The 18,249-nt window shown below is 48.4% G+C and overlaps 1 protein-coding gene across 1 annotated transcript in view; it reads left to right on the forward strand.

Annotated features, from left to right (window-relative positions):
• Nucleotides 1-18,249, forward strand: part of LOC144598975 (cell adhesion molecule DSCAM) — a 565,733-nt gene that overhangs the window by 334,796 nt on the left and 212,688 nt on the right. The window contains exons 5-6 of the mRNA XM_078409651.1: nucleotides 1,846-2,124; nucleotides 5,931-6,206. Of these exons, the coding sequence (XP_078265777.1) occupies nucleotides 1,846-2,124; nucleotides 5,931-6,206 (555 nt within the window). The remainder of the gene's footprint in view (nucleotides 1-1,845; nucleotides 2,125-5,930; nucleotides 6,207-18,249) is intronic.

The following is an 18,249-nucleotide window of genomic DNA, read 5'->3' on the forward strand; positions in this document are numbered from 1 at the left end:
GAGGTGCAAAGGGACTTGGGAGCACTGGTGCAGGATTCCCAAAAAGGTTCATCTGCAAGTCGAATCGGTAGTTAAGAAAGCAAACAACACAATGCTAGCATTTATTTTGAGAGGGCTTGTATACACAAAACAGGGGTGTAATGCTGGGGCTCTACAATGCGCTGGTCAGGCCACATTTGGGACATTGTGAGCAATTTTGGGCACCATATCTGAGGAGGGACGTGCTGGCTCTGGAGAGGGTCCAGAGGAGGTTTACAAGAATGATCCCAGAAATGAGTAGGTTAACATATGATGAGCGTTTGTTGGCACTGGGCCTGTACTCGCTGGAGTTCAGTAGAATGAAGGGGGACCTCATTGAAACATACAGAGTGGTGAAAGGGTGGATGTGGAGAGGATGTTTCCACTAGTGGGAGAGTCTAGGACGAGAAGCCATAGCCTCAGAATGAAAGGACATACCTTTAGGAAGGAGATGAGAAGAAATGTCTTTAGTCAGAGTCTGGTGAATCTGGATTTTTTTGTCACAGAAGGCAATGGACGCCAAGCCAGTGGACATTCTTAAGGCAGAGATAGATAGATTCTTGATTAGTTCAGGTGTCAGAGGTTATGGGGCAAAGTAAGGAGAATGGCGTTAGGAGGGGGAGATAGATCAGCCATGATTGAATGGCGGAGTAGACTTGATGGGCTGAATGGCCTAATTCTGCTCCTATGACATGATCTTATGATCTTATGGAGGATCTTTGGCCTGTAACATTCACTCTGTTTCTCTCCCCACAGATAATGCCACCCTGTCCCTCGCTTTGAATAAAGATTTGGCGCATGCGCAATTGCATTGATTCATACGGGTGTCAGGGGTTGTGGGGAGCAGGCAGGAGATTGGAGGTCAGCGGGAGACATAGATTAGCCATGATTGAATGGCAGATTAGACTTGATGTGTTGGGGGTAACTGCAGATGCTGGTTTAAATCAAAGGTAGACACAAAATGCTGGAGTAACTCAGCAGGACAGGCAGCATCTCTAGAGAGAAGGAATTACTCCAGCATTTTTGTGTCTATCATGGAGGGTTAGACTTGGTGGGTTGAATGGCCTAGTTCTGCTCCTGGAACCTATAACCTTACGAACTTAGCAGCTGTTACCATCCAAGGACCCAAACAGTCTTTCCAGGTGAGGCAGAGGTTCACCTGCACCTCCTCCAACCTCATCTATTGTATCCGCTGTTCCAGATGTCAACTTCTCGACATCGGCGAGACCAAACGAAGGCTCGGCGATCGTTTCGCTCAACACCTTCGCTCAGTCCGCCTTAACCAACCTGATCTCCCGGTGGCTCAGCACCTCAACTCCCCTTCCCACTCCCAGCCTGACCTTTCTGTCATGGGCCTCCTCCATTGTCATAGCGAGGCCCAGCGCAAATTGGAGGAACAGCATCTCATATTTCGCTTGGGCAGTTTACACCCCAGCGGTATGAACATCGACTTCTCCAACTTCAGATAGTTCCTCTGTCCATCTCTTTCCCCTCCCCCTTCCCAGTTCTCCCACTGTCTTCCTGTCTCCAACTACATCCTATGTCCCGCCCCCTCCCCTGACATCAGTCTGAAGAAGGGTCTCGACCCGAAACGTCGCCCATTCTTTCTCTCCTGAGATGCTGCCTGACCCGCTGAGTTACTCCAGCGTTTTGTGCCTACCTTCCATTTGAACCAGCATCTGCAGTTATTTTCCTACACAGCCGTTATTGTGATGTCAATGGTTTCGCTTATTGTCTCGTGTACCGAGATGCAGTGAAAAGCGATCTCGCCGGGTGATATTCAGTCACTGTGAAAACGCTGCTATGCTTTTCCCCTCTCCCCGATAGATCCCGTCAACTCGGCCCCGACGGTTCTAGACGGGTTCAGCCACCGGGTGGCGATGGCGGACCAGCAGGTGGTGTTGCCGTGCAAGGCCTCGGGCCAGCCCGCGCCCAAGTACCGCTGGGTGAAGGACAACGCCCCCCTGGAGCGGGGCAACCGCTTCAGGCAGACGGTCACGGGGCTGCTGATCGTCAAGACGGTGCCCGCCGACACCGGCAACTACATCTGCGAGGTCTGGAACAGCTTTGGCAACGCTGAGGTGGTCGGACGACTGAACGTCAAACGTAAGTGAATGGCGCACACCCCCCCCCCCTCCCCTCCCCTCCCTTCCGGTTCCCTTCCACCATCGCGAGCAAGACGAATCGGTCTTACAAAGACCTTACGCTTTACAAGAATGGTCCTGGGAATGAGGAGGTTAACCCATGATGAGCGTTTGTCAGCACTGGAGGAATGAGGGGTGAGGGGGGGACCTCATTGAAACGTACAGAATAGTGAAAGGCGTGGATAGAGTGGATGCGGAGAGGATGTTTCCACTAGTGGGAGAGTCTAGGACTAGAGGTCGCAGCCTCAGAATTAAAGGATGTTCTTTTAGGAAGGAGATGAGGAGAAATTTCTTTAGTCAGAAGGTGGTGAATCTGTGGAATTCTTTGCCACAGAAGGCTGCGGAGGCCAAGTCAGTGGATATTTGTTAAGGCAGAGACGGATAGATTCTGGATTAGTACAGGTGTCAGACATTTTCAAGAGAGAGAGAGGTAGCACTTTTGCCAACAGAATCAAGGGATAGGGGGAAAAAGCAGGAACAGGGTACTGATTTTGGAAGATCAGCCATGATCATATTGAATGGCGGTGCTGACTCAAAGGGCCGAATGGCCTACTCCTGCACCTATTGTCTATGTTTCTATGTTATGGGGAGGAGGCAGGAGACTGGGGTCAGGGAGGGAGAAATAGATCAGCCATGATTGAATGGCAGAGTAGACGATGGGCCAAATGGCCTAATTCTACTCATATTCCTTATGACCTTACGACCTGAAGACGTTGGTGAGGCCACACTTGGAGCACTGTGTTCAGGTCTGGTCGCCCTGCTATAGGAAGGATGTCTTTAAACTGGGAAAGGTTCAGTTCTGGTCCCCCTTGCTATAGGAAGGATGTTATTAAACTTTAAAAGGTTTGCAAAACGTTTTGAGGGTGAAGACACTGTGGCCAATGGAGGGATGCTCAATAAGTCAGAACAGGTCGGCACGGCGGCGCAGCGCTAGAGTTGCTGCCTCACGGCGCCGGAGTCCCGGGTTCGATCCTGACTGCGGCTGCTGACTGCACAGAGTTTGCACGTTCTTCCCGTGACCGCGTGGGTTTTCTCCGGGTGCTCCCGTTTCCTCCCACATTCCAAAGACGTGCAGGTTTGTAGGTTAATTGGCTTCTGTAAAATGGCCCCTAGTGTGTGTCGGATAGAACAAGTGCACGGGGGATAGTAGGCCAATGCAGGCCAAAGGGCCTGTTTCCATGCTGTATCTCTAAACTAAACTAAACTCAACTATAGAAAGCTGGAGGAGCCACATATCTCGGACAGATGGAGGGGGCCCAGAACATGAAGGGAATTCAGACAATGACGCCAATGTTAACATTGATGGGTTGGGAAGCAATGGACCAACATACAGAGAGGTGATGACTTGTAATGAACCACTGGAAGATGGGAGGCCATTTGGACATCATTACTGAAGGGCATGCATCCACACTGTATGACTCTATGACTCAACTAAGTTAAAACTCTGAGTCATCAGTCTCAGTTCATGTGATCTGGAATCTTATTGAAGCAGCATGCCCACTTATGATCGCCAATTATTTTTCAGTAAACATTTTGATGAGTTCTTTCAAAAGGACGTTTTGTTGGGGCATCAAAGAAATTGAACTGACTGCTGTGCAAATGTTATCTGAGCATCATGTCAATACAGTCTTGTTGGACAACGGTCTATCAGCAGGCAACTGGGTAGTAAATTCAGACTTTCACCTGACGTTAGTTGCTGAAAAAGAAAACGTGGGAAAGTGAAGGGTTCTTTATCTTATTGGTGAGCACGAGATGATTTAGTTGTGGCTTCATTTCTTTGCTAACGAGGCTCGGAATCAATCAGGCTGTTAAAGAGAGAGAGTGACAGAGTCATACAGCGTGGAAGCAGGCCCTTCGGCCCAACTTGCCCACACTGACCAACATGTCCCATCTACAATAGTCCCACCTACCTGCGTTTGGCCCACATCCTTCTAAGCCCGCACAATCAATGTACCTGTCGAAATGTTTCTTAAGTGTTGCCATAGTACCGGCCTTAACCAACTCCTCCGGCAGCTCGTTCCATACACCCACCACCCTTTGTGTGAAAATGTTACAACCTGAGAGAACCTATAAGGCCTTCTGACCTGGTGCCAGTGCTCATGCCTGGAACACTGTGCCCATGTGGGCCGAAGGGAAAGTTTCCGATCTGTATCTCTGAAACTAAGAGTCAGCTTGATCGCACAGAGGGTGGTGGGATGCTGACAGAGGAGGTGGCAGAGGCAGATACCATTAGGATGTTGAAAAGACATTTGTACAGGTACATGGATAGCGAGAGCCCAGAGAAGATTTACAAAGTCGATGCCAGGACTTGAGGGGTTGAGCTATGGGGAGAGGATTGGCAGCCGAGGGGTTTTATCCCTTGGAGAGCAGGAGGCAGAGTGGTGATCTGAAATCAATACAGGTGTATAAAATCATGAGGGGAACAGATAGAGTGATTGCACAGAATCGTTTATTCCAGGGTAGGGAGATCAAAAACAAGAGGACACATGTTTAAGGTGAGGGGGGCAAGATTCAAAGCGAACCTGAGGGGCAACTTTTTCACCCAGAGTAGTGGGTATATGGAACCAGCTGCCAGAGGAGGTGGTTGAGCCAGATACTAAAACAGCATTCTAAAGACACATGGACAGCTACATGGAGAGGAAAGGGTTGGAAGGATATGGGGCAAACACGGGCAAATGGGACCAGCTGAGATGGGGCATCTTGGTCGGCATGGATGAATTGGGCTGAAGGGCCTTTTTCCAAGCTGCACGACCGTATGAGTCATTCAAGATTCAAGATAGCTTTATTGTCATCCAAATTGGACGAAATTCAGTCACCCACAGTCCAACAACAAAAGCATCAAAATAGGCATTAAAATTACACAACCCCCAAAACACACAAAAGAAACATCCATCAAGAAAACATCCATCACAGTGAGTCTCCTCCAGTCCTCTCCTCACTGTGATGGAAGGCCACAATGTCTTTTCCCTTCTCCTGCCGTCCTCTCCCGCGGTCAGGTTGTTGTGGTTGCAGGCCGCGGGAGGCACGGTAGCGCAGCGGTAGAGTTGCTGCTTTACAGCGAATGCAGCGCCGGAGACTCAGGTTCGATCCTGACTACGGGTGCTGCACTGTAAGGAGTTTGTACGCTCTCCCCGTGACCTGCGTGGGTTTTCTCCGAGATCTTCGGTTTCCTCCCACACTCCAAAGACGTACAGGTATGTAGGTTAATTGGCTGGGTAAATGTAAAAATAAAAAAAATAAAAAAATTGTCCCTAGTGGGTGTAGGATAGTGTTAATGTACGGGGATCGCTGGGCGGCACGGACTTGGTGGGCCGAAAAGGCCTGTTTCCGGCTGTATATATATGATATGATATGATATGATATGACTGGAGGAGACTCACTGTGATGGATGTTTTCTTGATGGATGTTTCTTTTGTGTGTTTTGGGGGTTGTGTAATTTTAATGCCTATTTTGATGCTTTTGCTCTCTTTAACATGCGGTTGAGAGTCAAGAAGTTTAGAGGAATATGGGCCAAATACAGGCAAATAGGATAGATACACAACTTAAATGCATGAACAGGTTGTGCCGATGGGCTTGTCTCCGTACGGGATGAATCTGTGACGTAAACCAACTGGCACACTGTCATGTTTCCCTGGGGGCAAGTTCCTCGTAAGGCAGAGAATTGCGGAATGTGTGGAGATGAACATTCAGTGAGGTTTTGCGGAAGGTTTTCCGACAGGATGAGGGAGGGGGTGCCTCAACCATCTCTTGCTCTCTTTCAATGGACAGAGCCGCTGAAGGCAACGGTGAGCCCGCGCAAGGTGAAGACCAGCGTGGGCAGCCGCGTCTCGCTCTCCTGCACCGTGACCGGGGCCCAGGACTACGCGGTCCAGTGGTACCGCAACGGCAAGCTCACCGCCCCGGGCAGGAACGTCCGCATCACCGGGAGCAACCAGGAGAACCTGGCGATGGACGGAATGGCCAACAGCGACGGAGGAGCCTACCAGTGCTTCGTGAGGAAAGGGCGGGTGTCAGCACAGGACCTGGCCCAGATCATTCTGGAAGGTTAGTGGCAAAGCGACTGGTTGAATCCTTTTGTTTGGAAAGACCAAGTGGACCCGTTGGGCCAAAACCTCTCCTGCATTGGTGCACCACCCTGTCCTCCCCCACTCCCCTCTCTCCTCAACCCCCCCCTCCCCTCTCTCCTCAACCCCCCCCTCCCCTCTCCCTTCTCCCCCACTCCTCCCTTCCCCTCTCCCTCCTCCCCCTCCCCTCTCCCTCCTCCCCCTCCCCTCTCCCTTCTCCCCCCTCCCCTCTCCCTTCTCCCCCACTCCTCCCTTCCCCTCTCCCTCCTCCCCCTCCCCTCTCCCTTCTCCCCCCTCCCCTCTCCCTCCTCCCCCTCCCCTCTCCCTTCTCCCCCACTCCTCCCTTCCCCCCCTCCCCCTCCCCTCCTTTTAAACTTTAAAATGTGAATAACTTAAAAAATATAAGACCGATTTCAATAAAACTACTTGCATTATCACTAAAGTGACAATGGTGAGTAAGGTGGGCCTAAAATTGTCGCGCTATCGTGAACCGTTTTGGCTGAAGTTCAGTCACAAACAAGATAACAAACGACTGTTTTAGTATATAGATGGATCGGAATTGAATGCTTTATTGTCACATAGAAACATAGAAAGTAGGTGCAGGAGTAGGCCATTCGGCCCTTGGAGCCAGCACCACCATTCAATACGACCATGGCTGATCATCCAGAATCCGTACCCCGTTCCTGCTTTTTCCCCATACTCCTTGACTCCGTTAGCCCTAAGAGCTATATCTAACTCCCTAGTGAATGCATCCAGTGAATTGGCCTCCACTGCCTTGTGTGGCAGAGAATTCCACAGAGTCACAACTCTCTGGGTGAAAAGGTTTTTCCTCATCTCAGTCCTAAATGGCTTACCCCTTATTTTTAATCTTATGACAAGGCACAGTGAAATTCTTTGCTTACATACCCAGCACCTACGACACTGACAAAGTTACAAAGCTCCTCCTTTGTCCCCCCCCCCCCCCCCCCCCACACCCACAGCAGTCCCCCCCATGCCGGGTCACCATTGTCCATTGTTCTTCCCCCTCCCTCACGGCGGTCACCCCATGCCGGCTCCTCCTTTGCTCTCCCCCCACTCCCACAGCAGTCCCCCCCATGCCAGGTCCCCATTGTCCATTGTTCTTCCCCCTCCCTCACGCCGGTCATCCCATGCCGGGTCCTCCGTTGTTCTTCCCCCCCCCTCCCCACCCCTCACGGCGGACCCCCACGCTCTCATTGACAGCCGACTGATTTCAGAAATGGACCCGGATTTCGAAGCTCTGGTATCATTTCTGTACATCCCACTCGGGCAGCTTACAACCCAGCGGTGTGAGCATTGATTTATCTTCTCTTGCTAGCTTCCCTTGCTTTCCCTCTCTCTCTGCTCCTCCCCCACGTTAGTTCTCCGAACAGTTTCACTGTCCTGGTTAATTTTACTGATTGTTTGCGTCGTTGTCACCTTCCCCCTCAGCCACAATGAACCATTCTACATCTCCTTGAGCGTTGTCTGCTTTGAGCTGTCATTTTCACACCTTACCCTTCCTTATCTCTAGTCTCCCTCTTCCCTGACTCTCAGTCTGAAGAAGGGTCTCCACCCGAAACGTCACCCATTCCATCTCTTCAGAGATGCTGCTTGTCCCGCTGAGTTACTCCAGCATTTTGTGTCTATCTTCTGTAAATTACCATCTTTTCAATGTCCCAAGAGTTTTCCCAGTAGAAAAATATTTTTTATCATGGGAGTGTCTATTCTAATTTCTCTATCACTCTCAATTTTCTGCACTTCATATGACCCAGGCCCCCTTTTTTCACAAGGCAGCTCAGTCACAAGGATTAAGATATTTTCTATTTTTTCTATTAATGTAATAAAAATGATTTGCAGATGCTGGTTCATATATCATCATATCATATATATACAGCCGGAAACAGGCCTTTTCGGCCCTCCAAGTCCGTGCCGCCGAAACGCCACCCATTCCTTCTCTCCAGAGATGCTGCCTGTTCCGTTGAGTTACTCCGGCATCTGGAGTTCCTTCCTATAGATAGATGTGTGTACCTTCATTCTTAAGGCTCTTCTTAAAACCCATCCATTTGACCAAGCCTTATTCACTAGAACCAAAGTCTCTTCGTACATGCTGGCATCGATTTGTCCTTTGAAGCAGCTTGTGATGTTTTTCTTATGTAAAGGGTTGTGTGAATGGAAGATGTACTCGCTGGAATTTAGAAGACTGAGGGGGGATCTTATAGAAACATATAAAATTCTTAAGGGGTTGGAGAGGCTAGATGCGGGAAGATTGTTCCCGATGTTGGGGGAGTCCAGAACCAGGGGTCACAGCTTAAGGATAAGGGGGAAGTCTTTTAGGACCGAGATGAGAAAACATTTCTTCACACAGAGAGTGGTGAGTCTGTGGAATTCTCTGCCACAGAAGGTAGTTGATGCCAGTTCATTGGCTATATTTAAGAGGGAGTTAGATGTGGCCCTTTTTGCTAAAGGGATCAGGGGGTATGGAGAAAAGGCAGGTACAGGCTACTGAGCTGGATGATCAGCCATGATCATATTGAATGGCGGTGCAGGCTCAAAGGGCCGAATGGCCTACTCCTGCACCTATTTTCTATGTTTCTATGTTTCTATGTTGCTGCTGTTGATGAATTGGTAGCCACGCTCAATGTTTTATTGATGGGTGGTGTCGATATCATGGAGGTTGTGGTTCTCAAGTCCAAACCACACCATAGAACTGGATAGTAGAAACAATATAGAACAGGAGGTTATTCAGCCCATCTAGTCTGTGCTATCTCCAACCTAAAAACAAATCCCTTCTGAAAGGGAGGAGGTTTACAAGAATGATCCCAGCAATGAGTAGATTAACCTCTGATCAGCGTTTGTCGGCACTGGGCCTGTACTCGCTGGAGTTTAGAAGAATGAGGGGGACCTCATTGAAACATACAGAATAGTGAAAGGCTTGGATAGTGTGGATGTAGGGAGGATGTTTTCACTAGTGGGAGAGTCTAGGCCCAGAGGTCATAGCCTCAGAAGTAAATTATGTTCTTTTAGGAAGGAGATGAGGAGAATTTTCTTTAATCAGAGGGTGGTGAATTGATGGAATTCATTGCCACTTGATTGAATGACGGAGTAGACTTGATGGGCCGAATGGCCTAATTCTACTCCTGTTGCTTGTGACCTTATGACATCACGCCTTCCCATAATTTGTGGGAACTCTCTTGAGGAATGTCGTTGTCGTTCCCATTTGCACCACTAAAGGTGGATGCAAAATGCTGGAGTACCTCTGCGGGTCAGGCGAGAAGGAATAGGTGACGTTTCCCTCTTCCCTGACTCTCAGTCCGAGGAAGGGCCTCGACCCGACTTGGAACCTAGTCCTTTTCTGACCCGCTGACTTACTCCAGCATTTTGCGCTTGTCTTCGGCGTAAGCCAGCGTCTGCAGTTCAATCCCTACACGGGCTAAACCCTTCTCCGACCCGACCCACGGTTTTACCGGGTAGCGTCAGGAAGAACGAGAACAAAAGTGAGAGAAGGAACAAGGCGGGTGGTGTTAATTTCCCCTTGTGGCGCATGTCACTTTGTCATCCAACAATGTCACATTTAAATCATCTGTTGCGAGTTGTGCCATTTGCTGATGAAATTGCAGTTTAATCTTGGCAGGGAGATTATATTTGGCAAATTTAGCGAACGCTAAGGGTACCTCCTGATCTGGTTGCCACGGCGACAGTCTCATGTGGCACATTGATAATCCCCAATGATGTAAAGGAAGAGGTCTTATCACAGAGTGACAGGAGGAAAGATTTCAAAGACGCACGAGTCTCACCGGGAGAATAATGTCTTCTTTCATCTCCGAGGAAGCCGATCACACAAAATAAAGAAAGGGTGGATGTGCATTCGGAGTATGCTCGCTGAGTTATCCATCTACAGTGTGCCGGTTTGGGTGCCGGTTTTCGATCGGCACCCAAAAGCCTCGAGTTTCCCTTTCTATCTGAGGACCGGCCGCATTAAGTGAGAAGAAAGTTAGCGGTCGGGGCTAAGACGCGATGTTTTTTACTGAGTCCAGCGGAGAGAACCGTGGGAATGTTCCCATCCTCGTCCCTCGACCCTCACCTCATCCCTGCCCCACCGAAGGCATCTTGGAATCACCGCCTCAGCATAAATGTTTAACAACCACCGCTATTTTTAAAACGCCTGGTTTTGACATTAAGATGCTCATACTGCGTCCAGGTACTCCAGCTGATTTAAGATGGGATTTCTTCCATGCCTGGGTAACTGTGTAGAGCAACGGGTCATTGATCAGTACGAAATCTCACCGTGAGCTTTCTTCCTTTATGATGTAAAACCAACTTCCAGATATTTTTCTCTCGGAATATTTATTTAAAATTATCTACAAAGCGGGCCTGCGTTGAAAGGCTCACTGGTAAAATATAAACACCAATGAACAGTGCCGAGGCATTGGATTAAGCCACACGTCTTTTTGTTCACTCAGATGGATCTTCACTGCGAATCTGTGGAGTTCTTTGCGACCAAACGCTGTGGAGGCCAAGTCAATGGATGTTTTTAGGGCCAGAGATAGATAGATTCTTGATTCAGGGGTTATGGGGAGAAGGCTGGAGAATGGGGTTGAGAGGGGAAGGTAGATCAGTCACGATTGACTGGCGGAGTAGACTCGATGGGCTGAATGGCCTGGTTCTGCTCCTATCACTCACGAATTTATGAACTGCATTGGTCAATATCCTGGCTGTCTGATTCGCCACTGCTCAGCAAAACTTAATTCCCTTGCTCAACCCAAATCTTTCTATCTCATTCTTGGAAATGCCTGTTAACCCGGAGACAACAGCTCCTCGGGAGAGAGTATCCGTTCTCCCATAATCTTTAGTGACAAATTTTGCTACTTGATTCCACTGACAAATACTCCAGAACCTTTTTTTCTGGATTTCCATTGCACATTTCTCCACTGAACCACACGTCACTCCGCAAACAACTATGTTTGCACAATAGACACAAAGTGCTGGAGGAACTCAGCGGGAAAAAGGAAGGGTGATGTTTCTGGTCGGGACCCTTCTTCGGACTCGACCCGAAATGTCACCCATCCTTTTTCTCCAGAAATGCTGCCTGACCCGTTGAGTTCCTCCAGCACTTTTGTGTCTATCTTCAGTGTACACCAGCATCTGCAGTTCCTTTCCACACGTGTTGGCATCATATGGGATCACACTGCCTATACACTCGGGATGACAGCTGTTAGAGTTACTGACTCACTGCGCTAGAGACCCAGGTTCAATCCTGACCTCGGGTGCGGAATGTGCATGTTCTCCCTGTGGATTTTCTTCGGGTGCTCCGATTGACGCAAATGCCCCGTCGCCGAGTGGATTTGTAGGTTAGTTGGCTTCTGTAAATTGCCCCTGGTGTGTAGAGAAGGAATGAGAACGTGGGGTAACATAGAATTAGTGTGAACAGGTGATCGATAGGCAGTGCGGACTCAGTGGGTGGAAGGGCCAGTTTCTGTGATGAATCTCTAAACCAAGCAAAAGGCAGCCCTTGTCAATAATAGGGAAGTTGATATCATCTACTGTTACAACCCTACTGTTCCTACATATTTGCTCCACTAATTCCTGGTAACTACTCACCCACACCCCGATCCGTGACCATATCACCCCCGTCCTTTACAAGCTCCACTGGCTCCCCATCCCCCAGAGAATCCAGTACAAAATCCTCCTCATAACCTACAAAGCCCTCCATAACCTGGCCCCATCCTACCTGACCGAACCTCCTCCACAGGCACACTCCCACCTGCACCCTCCGCTCTGCTGCTGCCAATCTCCTATCCCCCCACATCCGGACCAAACTCAGATCCTGGGGGGACAGGGCTTTCTCCATCGCTGCTCCCACCCTATGGAACTCACTACCCCAAACCTTTAGAGACTCCTCCACACTCACCACATTCAAAACATCGCTGAAGTCTCAACTGTTCAGTACTGCCTTCAACCACTGAAGGTCACCTCACCTTCTGTCTCCTTTCTCTGTTCGTTTACTTATTTACTTATTTATCTATTTATTCATTTCCCTATGTTCTCTAAATCTCTGTAAAGCGTCTTTGAGTATATGAAAAGCGCTATATAAATAAAATGCATTATTATTATTATTATTATTTGGGCCCTACAGTACAATCCAATGGACTAGTGATAACTCCCTTCTTATTTCTATTTTCTAGCCATATTGACTCACTGGACTTTCCCCCACACACATCCTCTCTAAGTAATGGCGTGCTGCACAGTTCTAAGGACCTAGAGCATGGAAACCGACCCTTCAACACAGAATGCCACAGGAGATCCTTTTTTCCCTGTGGCCATCAAACTGTACAACTCCTCCCCCTTCTGTCATGGGGTAGACTGAGACTGACACCCCTTCCCCCTCTCCCCCTCCCCCCTCCCTTCCACCCCCTCCCTCCCCAATCTTTGCACATCCCAAATCCTGGACTTTAATTTCATCTTTCATGGATCTTGTGTTTTTATGACTGTTGGCAGACCAATTTCCCTCCTGAGGTAAATAAAGTTCTGTCGTATCGGATCGTAGTTCATCGAGTCTGCTCTGATCATCCATCACCTGTTAACATTAATCCTATGCTGATTCCACCCACATGCCCGACAGCTCCTCCCAGATTCTACCACTAGGGTGCTATTTACAGTGGTGAGATAACCTCCTGCCCCACCTAGAGCAAGGATACATTGAGCACAGAATAGTACAGCACAGGAACAGGCCCTTTGGCCCACAATGTCTGTGCCGAACGTGATGCCAAGTTATACTAACCTCTTCTGCCTGCACATGCCATGTCCCTCCACCCCCTGCACATCCATGCGCCCAACTAAAAGCGTCTTGAGGATCACATTGTAATTGCTTCCACCACCTCACCTGGCAGAACATTCTGGACACACGTAGGTCAAGTAGCATCTGTGGAGAGGGAAGCAGAATAATTGTTTCATTTCAATGACCCTTTATCAGAACTGAGAAAAGTCAGAAAAGTAGAGAAAAGGGAATTGTAAAGTGATCTCAGGTTTGAATGCTTGTTTTACACGAATGTTCACAATTTGTCCTACGTGAGAACATTGGGAATCGAGAACCAGAGGACATAGGTTTAAGGTGAGAGGGGAAAGACTTAAGAGGGACCTGAGGAGTAACTTTCTTTACACAAAGGGTGGTGGGTGTATGGAACGAACTGCCGGAGGAGGAGGAGGTAGTTGAGGCAGGAACTGTTTCAAGGTTTAAGAAACATTTGGACAGGTACATGGATGGGGTAGGTTTAGAGGGATATGGGCCAAATGTGGGCAGGTGGAGCTGGTGTAGATGGGGCATGGGCAAGTTGGGCCGAAAGGCCTGTTTCCCCCGCTGTGTGACTCGATGACTCTGTCATGTGACTACTCTATGAGTAGTCCAGGGGGGAAAGTAGTAAGTGAATAGATCACCTGTTTCTACCTTTAGTGATGCTTGCAAGGCGAGAGAAGGAGATCAGGAAGCTGAGGAAAGGCTGCATGCAGTTCTGGTCATCTCATTAACGGGAAGGTCATAAAGGCTTTGGAGACAGTGTTGATTGAGGTTGTTTACCCCAGAATGCTACCGAGATTAGGGGCTATTCGTTCCAAGGAGAGGTTGGAAAAAAACTTGTTTTCCCTGGAACACTGGGAGTTGAGGAGGAACCTGACAGAGGTATACTCAATTCTGAGAAGCATAGATAGGGTAGACAGTCAGAATCAGTTTTCTCCCCAGGACGGAATTGTCAACGACCAGTGAAAATCTGTGGAATTCTCTGCCTCAGAAGGCAGTGGAGGCCAATTCTCTGGATGCTTTCAAGAGAGAGCTAGATAGAGCTCTTAAGGATAGCGGAGTCAGGGGGTGATGGGGAGAAGGCAGGAACGGGGTACTGTTTGTGAATGATCAGCCATGATCACATTGAATGGCGGTGCTGGCTCGAAGGGCCGAATGGCCTACTCCTGCACTTATTGTCTAGTGTCTATTGCCTATTGTCAGTGGGCATAGCTTCAAGATGAGGAGGGCAAAATGTCGAGATGTGTCGGCCACATTGTTTACATAGATGGCAGTGAGTGGCAGTGGTGGTGGAGGCAGATACCATAGTGGGTCTGAGAGGCGTTTAGATAAGCACATGGATATGCAGGTAATGGAGGTTCAATGGAACTTTATTTGTCACATGTACCGAGCTACAGTGAAATTATTTTTTTATATACAGTTCAGTACACACTACACATAAGCCCTTAGATACATCTTCGATCAGCATCTCAGATGTTGGTTTGGTCAGTCTCCTTGGCTTGGGAACAACTCCATCCAAGACCGCAAGAATGTGCAGCGAATTGTGGACGCAGCCCAGACCATCACACAAACCAACCTCCCTTCCATTGACTCCATTTAGACCTCGCGCTGCCTCGGCAAGGCCAGCAGCATAATCAAGGACGAGTCGCACCCTGGCCACTGCCTCTTCTCCCCTCTCCCATCAGGCAAAAGGCATAGAAGTGTGAAAACGCACACCTCCGGATTCAGGGAGAGTTTCTTCCCAGCTGCTATCAGGCAACTGAATCATCCCGCCACAACCAGAGAGCGGTCCTGAACTACTATCTACCTCATTGGTGACCCTGGCACTATCCTTGATCGGACTTTGCTGGATTTACCTTGCAATCAACATTATTCCCGTGTCATGTATCTATGCACTGTAAGTGGTTCGATTGTAATCATGAATTGTCTTTCTGCTGACCGGTTAGCACACGACAAAAGCTGTTCACTGTACCTCGGTACACGTGACAATAAACTGAACCAAACAGATACAGTACAAGTACACTGCGATGGTATAGAGTCACTCGATTTGCCACCATTTTCAGGCCCCATTTGTTGTAGGTGTACAGTTGGTAACTTGACCACAAGGCCCCTTATCCTGGGAATGGCCCGGCCAAACATGGCCATTGGAGCCCTCTACTGCCGGGCTTACGGATCATGTGCAGATAGATGAGATGAGTTCATCATGGCATAATGTTCAGCAGACATGGTGGGCTGTTACTCTGCTGTACATCTCAATGTGTAGGAAGGAACTGCAGATGCTGGTTGAAACTGAACATCGGCACAAAAAGCTGGAGTAACTCAGCGAGACAGGCAGCACGTCTGGAGAGAAGGAATAGGTGATGTTTCGGGTCGAGACCCTTATCCCCATCCCTCTCTCCCCCACCCAAGTGGTACCATCTTCAAAGTCGCCTCGTTGAGTCTCATTGTCTGTAGTTGGTCTCACCTTGAACGCAGCCAACAACGGCCTGTTGCCATTATCGTCGTTAGTTTCTTACATACCTTTCGTTCATTTGTTCTATATCTATATTGATTCTATATTGATCGGTACGGGTGTCAGAGGTTATGGGGAGAAGGCAGGAGAATGGGGTTAGGAAGGAGAGATAGATCAACCATGATTGAACGGCGGAGTAGACTTGATGGGCCGAATGGCCTAATTCTGCTCCTAACACTTATGGTCTCATGATCTTATGGTCTCTCCACATCACCGTCTATATCTCTTGTTTCCCTTTCCCCTGACTCTCGGTTTGAAGAAGGGTCTCGACCCGAAACGTCACCTATTCCTTTTCTCTAGAGATGCTGTCTGACCCGCTGAGTTACTCCGGCTTTTTGTGTCTGTGCTTTTCTATGTAGTGAAGGAAAGATTGCGATGCCCTGTTGCAAACTCAACTCCACTGCCCGGTTTCCCACTTTCACCTTTTCCATTCAGAAGGAACCCATGCAGAGAAGACAAGGCAAGGAGTCAATGCAGGATGAGAGAACAGAAAAATAATTGAAGCATGAAATGCGGATTGTGCCTTTTTTCCCAGATACAACGTGCCCTATTTCCTTGTGAGCTCTCGAGGGACTATTTCAATAAGCAGATTAGTGAATATGAAAGAAAAGTGACAGAAATTTAAATTAACACAGCGAATTTCTTTGAGGCTCTGAATAAAGTCTTGCCGAAGTACTTAGGGATGTTTCCAGCTAATAATAACACTTAGAAAGCAGCTGTCATCCTGGGCATTTATTCCGAAAATCAACTGTGCTCACAATTTGATTCAAGTCCCCTTGATCGTTTCTGTCTCCACATTGATTTTTTTTCCATCACTGTGCATTAGCTTACACCGTGAACGTGGAAAAAACACCTCCAGTTGAAGGGTTCTATGAGGCTATTGAACCTGAGAGCATGAAGGGGCTGGGTTATTATGGGTGCAGTGCACCGGCACAAAGAGAATTGATACCACCGGACACGTATTGAACGTGGAATAGTGAAAGGCCTGGATAGAGTGGATATGGAGAGGATGATTCCCCTCGAAGGAGAATCTTGGACCAGAGGCCATAGCCCCAGAATCAAAGGATGTACCTTTAGAAAGGAGATGAGGAGGAATTTCTTTAGTCAGAGGGAGGTGAATCTGTGGAATTCTTTGCCACAGACGGCTGTCGAGGCCAAGTCGATGGATATTTTTAAGGCAGAGATTGACAGATTCTTGATTAGTACGGGTGTCAGGGGTTATGGGGAGAAGGCAGGAGAATGGGGTCGAGAGGAAAAGACAGACCAGCTGTGATTGAATGGCGGAGTAGACTTGATGTGCCGAATGGCCTAATCCTGCTCCTACAACGTGAACATGAGCTAAAGAGTGGTGGGTGCCTGGGACACACTGTCAGGGTTGGAGGGGGGAAGGCAGATACGCCTTCAAAGTCGGCTGCAGGAGACGCCCCCAGGACACTCGGGCGAGGAGCGGAGATGCTCAGTAGTTGATGTATTAAGGGGAGAGGAGTGGGGGCAGCTGCAGTACATCAAGTGCGTGGACCGGAGTTTGAACATTTTGTACATGGCGCCGAAAATATGGCGACTCGTGCATAAGTGATTAATGCAAAATGTATTTCACTGTCTAGTGCACAGGTGACAATAAAGCATCATTGTTCACTGTTGAACATTGTACATCCGACCTATTCACAAAATGCTGAAGTAACTCAGCAGGTCAGGCAGCATCTCGGGAGAGAAGGAATGGGTGATGTTTCGGGTCGAGACCCTTCTTCAGACTGATCCGACCTTGTCACCAAGTAGAAGTACGGCAACAAGGAAGTCTTTCTGTGATTAAAGAGGTCTTAGTTTAGACCAAATCTGGAAAATTAGGGTGCAGTTTTGTCTCCATATCTCACAGCGCCAGAGACCCAGGTTCGATCCTGATCTCGGGTACTGTCTGTGTGGAGTTTGCCCGTTCTCTTTTTTTTTTTAGAGATACAGTCTTTTGTCTGTAGAGATACATGGTCTTTGTGACCATGTGGGTTTCCTCCGGGTGATCTGGTTTCCACCCACATCCCAAAGACATACTGGTTTGCTGGATAATTACCCTTTGTAAATTGATCCTAGTGTGGAAGTAAAGGTGGGATAACATAGAACCGGAGTGCATAGGTGATTGATGGTTGGCATGGACACAGTGGGCCGAAGAGCCCTTTTCCATACTGTATCTTTCAATCAATTAACTAATCCATCAAGGATGTGTAAGAAAATAACTGCAGATGCTGGTACAAATCGAAGGTATTTATTCACAAAATGCTGGAGTAACTCAGCAGGTCAGGCAGCATCTTGGAGAGAAGGAATGGATGACGTTTCGGGTCGAGACCCTTCTTCAGACTGGTTCTATGTTATCAGACTGAAGAAGGGTCTCGACCCGAAACGTCACCCATTCCTTCGCTCCAAGATGCTGCCTGACCTGCTGAGTTACTCCAGCATTTTGTGAATAATCCATTAAGGATAGTACTTGCCTATATGCAATCATATAGTTTCCTAGGATGACAGGTTCATTGGACTATGCTGACTGGAGTTTGGAAGAATGAGTCGTGATTTTCGATATATATGATATATACGATTATATATATGATAATCTACTTGGGTTTCCCCCAGGATCTCCGGTTTCCTCCCACACTCCAAAGACATACAGGTTTGTAGGCTGATTGGCTTGGTATAATTGTAAATTGTCCCTCGTGTGTGTCGGATGGCGTTAGCGTG

This window comes from Rhinoraja longicauda, chromosome 12, assembly GCF_053455715.1.
Source record: "Rhinoraja longicauda isolate Sanriku21f chromosome 12, sRhiLon1.1, whole genome shotgun sequence".
NCBI lineage: Eukaryota > Metazoa > Chordata > Chondrichthyes > Rajiformes > Arhynchobatidae > Rhinoraja > Rhinoraja longicauda.